Source organism: Blastocystis hominis (genome assembly GCF_000151665.1).
Source record: "Blastocystis hominis, Singapore isolate B (sub-type 7) whole genome shotgun sequence assembly, scaffold_1".
Lineage (NCBI taxonomy): Eukaryota > Bigyra > Opalinata > Blastocystidae > Blastocystis > Blastocystis hominis.
In genome coordinates, this window is record NW_013171816.1 from 1,514,792 (window position 1) to 1,527,154 (window position 12,363).

Below are 12,363 nucleotides of genomic sequence, written 5' to 3' on the forward strand. Positions count from 1 at the left end.
TTTCTATGCTCATTGCTTTCACCCAAGGCTCCGTTCCTCCCACTCCCCAAACTCAAGGTAATTTGAAAGTAAATAGAAAGATGAGTATGCCAGTGATTTCTTGCCCAGGGTATGGAAGAAGGTACACAAACAGTAGAACAAGAATGTCGAGGGAAACAACCACGCTCAAGTCCAGGAGTGAGTTTACATGCCTCTACTGCACATGTGGTCTTGTACCGCCAATAGAAGAACATTATCATTATTGGAAAAGTGTTCTATTCGAATAGTGTTCTCTTTTTCCACTTTCTCCAAAAAAAATCTTTATAATTATTTTACCAAACATGTTTCCTCTTCTTTCTGTCTACGAATCTGATAAAAATAGCGCCGCCATCAGCGAAGTCGTATGAGATTGACCCTCCTTGTGAATTGTTAGTTGAACGCTAAGGAATTCCGTGTTGAATCTGATCTCCTTGGAGAGATGAAGGTCCCGAAGGACGCCTACTACGGAGTTCAGACTCTGCGAGGATTTTACAACTACAACATTACTGGAGTTCGTCTTTCGAGCTTCCGAAACTTCATTAAAGCTTACGGACTGATCAAGAAGGCTTGCATTATTGCCAACGGCCGACTTGGCCTCATCAAGAAGGAGATCGTGGATGCCGTTTCTGCTGCTTGCGATGAGGTAATCGAAGGAAAGCTGGACGACAACTTCATCGTGGACATGATCCAGGGTGGAGCTGGAACTTCCACCAACATGTGCGCCAATGAGGTGATCGCGAACCGTGCTCTGGAGATCCTCGGCCACAACAAGGGAGAGTACACGATCGTGAGTCCCAACGACCACATCAACAAGTGCCAGTCGACAAACGATACGTACCCGAGCTCCGGCAAGCTGGGCATGTATCTGGAGCACTTCGCTCTCGTCGAGGAGCTGGAGAAGCTGATCGACGCCTTCGAGAAGAAGGCGGAGGAGTTCAAGGACGTTCTGAAGATGGGTCGGACCCAGCTGCAGGACGCCGTGCCGATGACTCTGGGCCAGGAGTTCCACGGCTACGCCAGCACGCTGCGCGAGTCGCTGGAGATCATCAAGGTGGCTGCGGAGGCGTTCAAGGTGCAGAACCTGGGCGGTACTGCGATCGGCACGGGCGCGGCCGCGCACCCCGACTTCCCGAAGGAAGCTTGCGCGGCGCTGTGCGAGGTGACGGGCTTCGATATGAAGATCGCGCCGGATATGATCTCGGCGTCCTCGAACACGTACGGCATGCTCAACTTCCACGCCGCGCTGAAGGTGACCGCGGCTCGCGTGTCCCAGATCTGCAACGATCTGCGTCTGATGGGATCGGGTCCTCGCTGCGGTCTCCATGAGATCAACCTGCCGCCTCGCGCTCCTGGTAGCTCGATCATGCCCGGCAAGGTGAACCCTGTGATTCCCGAAGTGGTGAACCAGACCTGCTTCCAGATCATCGGAGCGGACACGACCTGCACGATGGCCTCCGAGGCTGGCCAGCTGGAGCTGAACGTGATGGAGCCCGTGATCATCTACAACGTGTTCAACAGCATCCAAATGTTCACTCGCGCGCTGCGGACGCTGCGCGAGCTGTGCGTGGTGGACATCACGGCGAACCCCGAGCACACCGCGGAAATGGTGAACAACTCGATCGGAATCGTGACCTGCCTGCTGCCGTTCATTGGATACAAGAACTGCACGAAGGCGGCGAAGACGGCGCTGCAGACCGGAAAGTCTGTGCGCGATGTGTTGGTCGAGCTGGGCCTGTGCACGAAGGAGGAGGTTGATAAGTATCTTGTTCCCGAGGAAATGATCCACCCTGAGTATATTAGTAAGAATTAAGATTGTTAACTCTTTATGAGTTTGCTTGTTTGTTGAATACCTGGATGATCGATGGCGTTGCTGTTTGAAATAGTGTGAGACTGATTCAAGAGATTTTTGGGATTGTAGGGTCAAATCGAAACAGAGAAATGAGTGGAATTGGATAATCGATTCTCAGTGAGCTAGTGTGCAACTGTATCCATTGTCTATGTGTCAGGTGTGTGTTGTACTATACGATTATTTGTATTCGTTTACTGTAATGAATAGAGTTAGACATTTTGAAGGGGAGAAATGTTGTCTATTGTAAAGAACAAATGAATCACAACAAAAGGGAAAACTTGATGAATGGCAGTATTGGGATTAAGATATGTCTGGTTCAGGAAACTCAGAATATCATTCAATTCCTTTTAGGGTCATTCTTTGAGGAGAGAGTTACTGTGATACATTCAATATTTGAATGAAGAAAAATGAATGATTGAGAACATCGATATTTCAAAACACCTCTACTCATAGTAATACAACAACAAGATGTCAAAGTCATGGTATGAAGTAGAATGAACGAAAAGTACTTCAAGAAGATTTTAAACATAACATGCAATTGGTACAAGCTAGAGATACTGAATAATATATGTATTACATGGAAGAAAATTCACCAGAATCTTACTACATCTAGTGATGGGCAGTCAATGGTAATTGCTAACCTAAGCAATTCAAATTACTAAAACCTCTATGATATTGTGTTTCAAGTATTATATCTGTGATATTAGACAAATTCTTAGAATATCTGAATGGATTCCAATGATTCACAATCCAATATGTAGTATGATTTCAGTTTATCATTTTCAGCTCCATTCTTCATCTTAGTAAATGAATTGCTTCCGATTTTGATAAGGATCCAAAACAATCATCACCGATTTCTATTGATTCCAAATTATACAACAATGAAACATCCCAATTAACTAATACACAATTGTTACTCAGTTTCAAATGTTTCATTCCGATATTCAGTGGTTTGCTTCCATCTCCTTCATATTTTTCATCAATAATACTTTCAATTCCATTATACCATTCACATTCTTTAACTAATTTACCATATCGATCATACACTTTTCCATTTCCAAATCGATTATCATCACACCAATATCCTTCATATTCAATACATCCATTATTATGATAACTCGTTCCATATCCAAATCGTTTCCAATTGATCATTATGCCCTTGTACACCAATATTCCATCATCATCATACATTTCACCATATCCAAATGGAATTCCAAACTTGTTTTCTGTCAATATCAATCCTTCAAATCGACTTCCATGATCCAAATCCACGATTTCTTCTACTACTTCTATGGATTGTTCTTCATTATATGAAATATCACCAATTTGATGATTTCCAAACACTTTCAACACTTTCTCATCATTGAGGGCAAATCCTTGATTCATGAATACTCTATTATTGAATTTCAATACTACACATTCTCTATAACTCAATATGAGTGAAATCCAGCCATTTGGTTTCATTTCCTTACCCAAGCTTGCCTGCACATTTCGATTAATAGTAATATCCATATGGACGTTATTATTAACAAGATTAACAAAATCAGTAATGTTTTGCATGATAATAAAAAGAAATAAGAAAATGGTTGATTTGCAAACAAGATCTGATTTTGTACTTCACGAAAGAATCATTTATCCTATATATTCTACACTCCAATGATACATATGTAATTCGATAATTAATTTTTATTATTTTTATGAATACAATTACCTTTTAAATTACCATTTTCGTGAGATATGCATTATATTTTGAAATAATCACAATAAAGTAATTTGCCATGAATAGTATGTGTTTTTGTTTCTGTAACTACTCATCCTATTCTTTCGTCAGGACAATTATTACCATATCTATATGCATCGTACTTAAACAATTTTTAGAAAATATTACATTTTTCATTTTCTATTTTACTTGTTTATAATCATAAACAGCAACAATGGGAATCAACCAACAGCTTAACTATGCATGTATTATACATTACAATAAAACTAGACATTGTATAAGAATTTCCACTTTTCAACAATCACTTGCAGATAACAACTGAAAGCACAAAATCTATGACTTGCCCCGTGATGATAGATAATCGATAGATTGTTTTTTACATCTCTCAGTTATCAGATTGTTGATGCTAGCAATGTGCATATCTTTCATTAACTTTTCAAAAATGAAATTAATGCCGTTACATTCAACCCGATAATCCTTAAGTAAAGACCTTAACAACTATTATTTACAGAAGATTATAAAAGGCCTAATATTGTCATTACAAACTGTTATAGTTACTTACTAGCTGATCGACTCTATTCAGTCAATGAAAACTCAATAACCTTTAATGATCGGTCTCCACACTTAACGATGGAATTTTCATTAGTGTATTGTTGAAATATGGTGCTGAATCAATATGTAGATGATGAAGTGGACAGCTTGGGGAAAACATCAATCAGTATTTACTTATTGGAAATATCGTAGTGTCTTACATGCTTATTCTTATAGTTAACGGGAATAATAACAATGGGTGAATACAGAATTTCAGATAGAATTTCATTTCTGTAGTTTGTGCAATCATATTACATTGCTATTAAAAAGCTAGAATATAGCAATTCATAATAATAAAAATAACAAAACTTTATTATAATAATTCGTTATGGAGTAATAAAGTATCAGTTATAATTCAGTGCTTTTATTGTTGTGAATAACAGTGTGTGGTGAATAATAATAATTGATGTAGAAAATAACTGTATAATTCTTTCAAGGATCAGGTATACTAGTAGTAGGAAAATGGCGCATAAAGCGCGAAAATTTTTTCTGCCCTTTTTCTGCCATTTTTTTCCTGACCTCCTTTTTTCTACCTGGCCTCCTTTTTTTCAACCTGGTCACCTCGAGTACCATGGCGCATAAAGCGCGAAAAATTTTTCGGACCTTTTTCTGCCAATGTGGTAATTGTCTGCTTTTTATATAATGGTAAAGAGAGAAAGATCATGCACTACTCCATGCTTATACAAGGCTCACCTACCAACGGCTCATTTACATGGGTTAATCCGTACAAGTACAAGAATCCTTACATCACTTCCATGACTGTCCTGTTTCGACCCAAGGATGCCCAGGCTATGTTCAACAATGTGGACACGACGAATATGATTACTAACAGCAATAACGAGACTGTGACAATCCCTGCTGGTTACTACACGATCAGTGAGATCATTGCCTTGCTCAATACCATGACCGATACCACATTCTCCATATCTACTAACGCCTCGTCGTTCGGCTGTATCTGGATTCAGTCTCCACATACGATTGACTTCACGAATGCACCTGACATTCGTGAGATCCTCGGCTTCGATGGACGAACGGTCATTCTACCTGCTTCGTTCAGTGGATCGAACGTGATTGATATCACGCGAAATCGCCAAGTGATCCAGGTCTACTCGACGATCGTGCGATCATCGGACCTGAAGATTGCCAACCAGAACAACAACCTGCTCACCACGATGATTATTGACGATCCAACGGCTGACTACGTGCGAACTGTGGAAGACGTGCGTATACCAATGATCACTCGGTTTGATCAATTGATATTCGTGTTCCGCGATATGGATGGCAAGATGATGCGATTGAACGGCGAATTCGAACTCCAGTTGACGATTGAGGATGTGTACGAGCAAAGTGAAAATAGCGTCACTTCTGCAAACCAGTTCTCAATGATCGAAGTGTTCGGTAATACCACCAAGAAGGAAGTGAAGCTGGACAATCCTCTGTCGTTCGACCAGTGCTACATCTCGTCTGTGTCGTTGTATACGGACTTCGTGTTGCACAACGTGCCGACTGACCAAGTGGTGCTAATCAATGCTGGCAGTACGATTCAAGAGATCACGATACCACGCGGTGCATATGACATCGAAACGATCATTGCAAAGCTGAATGCAAGTGATGCCCTGTTCGAATTGGTGTATAGCGGTGAGAATGCGTTCCACATCACGGTAGATCACTTCTACATGATTGATTTCACGAATGCACCAGAGATCAGGTCGATCCTCGGATTCGAATCGGACATCTTGGTGAAAGGAGTGGATAACCCGAAGCGCTACTACTTGTCGTCCTCATGTAATCACGTGGTTGTTACTGATGGCAGGGAATCGCACATGTTGACATTGCCTGTCGGTTACTACACGTTCTCCGAGTTCATCGAGGCTGTCGGTGCTGAAATGGTGAAAGTGCTTCCACTCACATCCATGACGATCGAGGATGATCATGTTCGCTTCAATGTCCAAGCAGACGGATGGTATTTCGATCGATCCAGTGTTGACACGACGATCGATGGTTTTGGTTGGACTCCATGGTTCAAGCTGTCTCCATCTGTGCAGAACCTGTGCATCGAACGACCAGTGGAAACTTCGTTCAACCCTGAAAGCGATTCACCACCTGATATGACGAATGATCAAGGTATTGGTGGTCATGCGTACATAGGATCAAACACCTTTATTGCGTATGACTGGAAAATGCGTACGAATGATAATCGGTTCCTGCTAAAGCCTCTCGCGACATACACGATGCGTTTAACTGATGGCTCAGTACTCGATAGTGGTGAATTCTACATAACGGAAGATACGTCTACCCCGATCAAGATGAATACTCTTACAACCACATGTTTTAATGAGCTCAATGCTCGATATGCGAGTGCTATGGAACTACCTCCATCTCACCAGAATGCGATTGCGTGGACGGTGAATGACAATAGAGAAAGCATGTCATGGACTGCGAAGGACTATGCACCAGAATTGGAATTGCATATCACATCGGAAAATACAGGTGACTTGGTGTCATCGAATGGTTCTTCGATCGGACCTTGGTATTCCAAGGATAGTATATATCACACGAAAGTGTTTATCGATACGACGAATTTTATACTTGGAATACGTGGATATGGCGAAAGACCTCTCACAATCCAACGAGGTCATTATAGCGCTATTGATATCGTGAATATGATCGCTAATGTGATCAATAAGATATATGTAGATGCATCTCTCGGAGGGTACTTGGTATATGTCATTGCAGATAATGGTGGTCGAGTACGAATGGGATGTCGAAATGGTACAGAACCACGATTCATATTGTTTTGTGATAATCCATGTTTCAAGATTATACCCGGACCATATGCTGAACCAGGTGGTGTGTATTTGTCTTGTTATTTCGAGTTTTATCGCAATTACTACATCAGGATGCCCGAGTTGACATCACCTTACGAGTTTGCGATGGCAAACATCGATGGTCTGAATGTGACGAATATGATCAAAGGTAGTACGTATTCCGATCGTGCTGTGTCGATCGAATTCATACAACCGACACGTGTTACGTATGTGAGGAATGATGAAGTTGTTGTTCCATCATTGGCTACCTTCGTTGACTGGGAACAATCTGAGTCGTACACAGCTAACACAACGATTCGCTTCCCGTACGGAATGATGACACTGGACGAAGAGGGAAGCATGGCGGAACTACGTTCCGCCGGGGCGACAAAGTCGCCCCAAAGCACTGCTTCCCCCGAGACTGATATCACGTACACAGATGACGTTCAGACATTCACGTGGACCATACCATCACGGTTGACACAGGCTGACATGATATGGCACATGAACCAGTGTTTTGACTCGGCTGCACTGGACATACGATGGAAAGCTGAGTCAGATGGGTACTACATTCACGCAGACTATGTATTCTCGTTGAGTGGTAACCTGGGAACCATCGTTCCCGCTTCAGGATCGCAATCGCATACATGGCGTATCCCTTTCGACGATGGTGCTTACTATGCCAACTATGGTCCGATGGTTGCCGAGTATCCTGTCGATATCACGAACGGTCTATCGAACATACAGCTGTATTCGCGAAGCATCAGTGAATAAGCAAGACTGATCACCACTGGCTTGCGAATGTCCCGATGGACAGCTTGTACAAGAACTACTTCTACAAGAATCGCATGTTGGTACCATGTTCTGAATTGCTTGATCGCATCGTGTACGAATTGAAGGACGAAAATGGTGACCCGCTATCGTTCATTGGGAACGTGTACCTGCTAATCGGATTCACCGTTTCAGGAGGAAATAATAAATGAATCTAGTGTTCAACATTGCTCGAACGTACGAACATGAATTCACAAGTAACAATCTCATCAAAAGCGACATGGTAATCGACAGAGTGACTATGAAGGGAGAATCGCCTGGCACCTGCCTTGTCCTTGATCGAGTGAACAACATGCAAGAACGACGACAGTCTCCGTTGGTTGTATTGAACGAGGAGTTTACGGAGAATGCACACATGAACGTCGTGGTACCCAAAAGTCGCAAATGGTCATTCTCGTTGACCGATAAGACCGGTGCAACGATTGCCTTACCAATGCCGATTACAGTGTGCATTCACTTCCATGTTCTACACAATAAATGAGTCATAATCGTGCACTACCGGTAAGTGTGATTAACCACAATACAGTAATTCCGAAGAACAACGAACGATACCATGAAACGTTCAACACAGTGATCATGCCTCGTGACCTTGTGTACAAGATCACTTCGATTACATGCAAGATCGATACCACTTCTCTCTGGAACATTCGTGCAATGAATGTGGTGAAGGTTCAAATGCTGTCAGGGTTTGAAATGGTGTACAACGTCGGTCCTGGCTACTACTCGATTACCGAGTTGTGCCGTGCGATAGCCGATTCCATCCAGGTAGACGATGTTAACCGAGCATACTTGAACAGTGATGTGGCGACCGCTGTTGACCTTAGTGGCGCACCTGATTACACGAGTATCCTCAAGTTGGACAGTGTGGTAAGTGCTTCCACGGTTGCCACGGAACCTTACGACATCACGAATGGCATGAGTGTGATCCGAGTCTACAGTAGTATCAATGCTCAAACATTCGGTCTGAAGAGTCCGTTGATCGATAACCTGATTCATGTATCGATGGGACTGAACAACATGATCACCTGGGACAACCTATCGATCGATGTGATTGAACAATCGAACCTGGACTACATTGATTGGGTGCTGACAGATGCGAATGACCGTCCAATCTCCTTGAATTCCAATGTGTACATCTCATTCACGATATCTTGTTACACCAAAGTAAAGTAGGGGAGACCGTTGGTCTCCCCGGGAGGAACTTTGTTCCTCCCATAGTAAATGGATGAATACGTTGCTACAATTCCAATCATTCGATTCAAACCACACAAAGTGAAATCGAGAAACATGATGGACAAAATGTTGAATCGATATTTCGATAAAGTCGTTGAAAGTGAATTCAATCAACAACGAATGAGGAGCGAACAATGGCGACAGAAGCGAACCTTGTTTGATTCGTACATGAATCTCTCACCTGCTGAACGTCGTCGTGTATCCGTCTCGGACATGCGTGGATATCAAATGCAGCGAATTGATAATGAGAACGTGCTGTTGTACTCATTCGAGGACAACGTGGTCTACAATGCTAAAATTGACAATAAGTTCAACAAGATCATTGTCCAGTCTGTGAATCACAAGTTGTCTGACATGGAGAAACGAGCTATCTTTGATAATCCATTTGGATATGAATCTGTATCACCCTATCGTATCCACTACCAGAGATCACAGGTTGGCGATGCACAAATCGTGAATATAACTGGTGATGTTGGAGTCAGCATCAACGAAATGAAGAATGCTGCTGATGCCATATCGAATGCAGCTCAACAAATGGGAGAAAGCATCAACACATTTGCTCAACAGAATGCAGCGATTATCAATGATTTTGCTGGTCTGCGAGACGATGTGACAGCACAAGGTGATCCAGATCGAGCAGTCCTGCTGTGGAATGACGACAATAGTACAGTATATGTTAAAGGTGTGACACACTCTGCGAAACGAGGTGGCCCGAAATACAAAGACTTGGTAGCTGAAGGTCGTGTTGAACGTGGTCGATGGATGGTCAAACCCGAAGTACAACCTCTGAATGTAACGAGTGAAATCGTACAACAGATGGATGTGTCGCCCATTATCGCCAAGTTGAATGAAGTGATTGCTGTGATGAACAGCTTTGATATCCAGGTGAACCTTGGCAATATTTATAATGCAATAGCTTATGTAGCACAACGAATCAATTTCCTGGAAGATAAGGACAAGGGTTATCCTAAGATGTTAGAATTGTTGGAAGGTGTACAAACAAAATTGACAAATACGAACGATGGAATCAAGTCGTTGAGTGATAAGTATGCTGAAGTGGCAACAAGCATTGCAACAGGAGATGACAATTTGATCCAGAAAATTGGTGACTTGGTAAATCAACAGAAGGCTGTGATTGAGGAGAGTAATAGATATCTGCAAGGAGTCGAAGCTCGTCTCCAAGGAATTGAAAACAAACCTGATCCTCCTGCAATTGCTGATATCCAAGCATTGATTCCAACCCAAAGTGAAATGCGAATCGATGGATTGACAGAGTTCATGAAGGCGCAGTACAATGATTTCTTGAAACAATGGCTAGAGCGAAACAGCTTCATTCAGCAATTTGTATCTGCTGAGTTGGCAAAAGCATATGATGAAATCAACAAACGGTTGGTTGAATCATTCAATACATTCACACCTTTGATTCAAAACGTGTCCAATGAATTGCAGACTACGAATCAGAATCTGATAGCTCTTGGTAATGCGGTTGCAGAAGAGGGAAAGGCAACTAGGAAACAACTATTGGATGGTACGAATGCTCTGGGCAACCAATATGAACAAGGACAAGCTCAAACAACCAAGTTAATCAAAGATTCTACGGGTGCAATTGTTAATCAACTTGCTGACAATCAGACTAAAACTGGTAACCTGTTGACAAATGGATTCAATTCCATGAGTAGCCAACTCACTGACAATCAGACTCAAACTAACAACCTGTTGACAAATGTTGGTAATGCAGTTGTTGATGGACATGCTCAAACTGGTCAGCTGATTACTACAATGAGTAATCATTTTGCTGATACTCAACTGTCCCGGGATCAATTATATCAACAATTGTATCAGCAGAATATGAGAGGAATCCAGAACTTAATGGATGCCATTTGGCAATCATATGAATATTTCCGGAATCAGCCACAAATTCAACCTGTGATTGTACTGGACGGTCGTCAATCTGAAAGTGTAAATGCTAGTTTCACACCTCAAGCAATCGATCAAGTGAATCGAGCTGCAGCCTTGATTGACGCGTATGAAAGTAAAGATTCTAATTCCACCAAGGAAAGTTGGGAAAGCGATGATACTCGCGAAGATTTCATTGCTTTCTCAAGTTTGCTTGCTCGCAATTTCAACAATCCTGTTTTCGCTCAATTCGCAAATGACCTTGGATTCTCACGTCTCTTCAGGGCTTATCGTGATCGAAATGAAGACCCCGAACTGATGAGTTTCTTCATACGAGTAGCTAATAGTAAGGATCTAACTCCTGATTATTTGGACTACATGAAAAACAAGATCAAACGGTTTGCTGTCAATGTAGATCAACAATTCGAGCAATATCTGCAAAATACGTACAACACGATCAAGGATATGTTCATTACACAGGGTTTCAATGGCTAATGAATATATCTTTGATCTTCTTTTCACTTTGTAGGCATAAATGGCAATTCCATTCACTGTTGATATATCTGCCTTCTATGGCGAACCCGATTTTCGAGAACAGGATAGTGGAACGATCGTGGATCGACGCAAGACATTGAATCTTCACAAGGAACTCGAAACACCAGTAAACAACACACCAAAGAGAGCCAAGAAACGAGGGGCGACGAAGCGAGCTCCAGCGAAAAGTGCAGGTGCCATTGGCTTCAAGGACACCGGTGGAGCCATTGGCTTCAAGGAAGGTGGCGCATGTAAACCCGGAGGAGCACTAGCCTTCAATGAAGCACAATTGATGAACGAGCTATACCGGACTCAAGAAAGGCGGAGCACTTGGTACTCTTGCTGCCACGATCATCCCGGCACTCATTCAGATGGCTCCACAGATCATCTCGAGTCTCAAAGAGCTAGTGAAGGGTAAGGAGGGTGGCGCGCTGAAATTCGGTGGTGCTTCTGCTGTGTTCCTCAATGGAATCAACCCATCCGACTACGACGATGTGTTGAAGACCATGAAAGCCATTGAACGACAAAGTAAAAACATCGAAGTCCGAGGTGGAGCAATGTACGCCGGTTCCAGTCGTGTTGGCACGTTCTTCAAGAATGCCTGGAACAAGATCAAAGGTTGGTACGACAACAATGCCGACAAGTTAAAACCCATCACCGATATCCTGGTCAATGCTGGCACGAATGCCGCGAACAACGCGATCAACAAGGGTGTGAACTATGTATCCCAGAAGACAGGATCGGATACTGTGAAACAGATCGCGAACGTGGTGGGTGACATGGCAAAGGGTACGGTGAGCGATGTGGCAAACCAGATTCAGGGAAAGGAAAGCAAAGCCGGCACTGGCTACGACATTTCGGACCTTTCGGACGAGGTGAACGCA

At 42.7% G+C, this 12,363-nt stretch overlaps 1 protein-coding gene; it reads left to right on the forward strand.

The window, feature by feature from the left end:
- The first annotated feature begins 308 nt into the window (after positions 1-308).
- Positions 309-1,850, forward strand: GSBLH_T00001123001 (uncharacterized protein). XM_013039470.1 has 2 exons: positions 309-380; positions 413-1,850. The coding sequence occupies exons 1-2, from the start codon at positions 321-323 to the stop codon at positions 1,826-1,828; spliced, it is 1,476 nt and encodes a 491-aa protein (XP_012894924.1). The 5' UTR covers positions 309-320; the 3' UTR covers positions 1,829-1,850.
- Positions 1,851-12,363: the final 10,513 nt, after the last annotated feature.

Coding starts and splice junctions, on each gene's coding strand:
- GSBLH_T00001123001 (XM_013039470.1), top strand. CDS start 321: ATGTTTCCTCTTCTTTCTGTCTACGAATCTGATAAAAATAGCGCCGCC. Junction 381..412: donor GCGCCGCCATCAGCGAAGTC/GTATGAGATTGA, acceptor GTGAATTGTTAG/TTGAACGCTAAGGAATTCCG.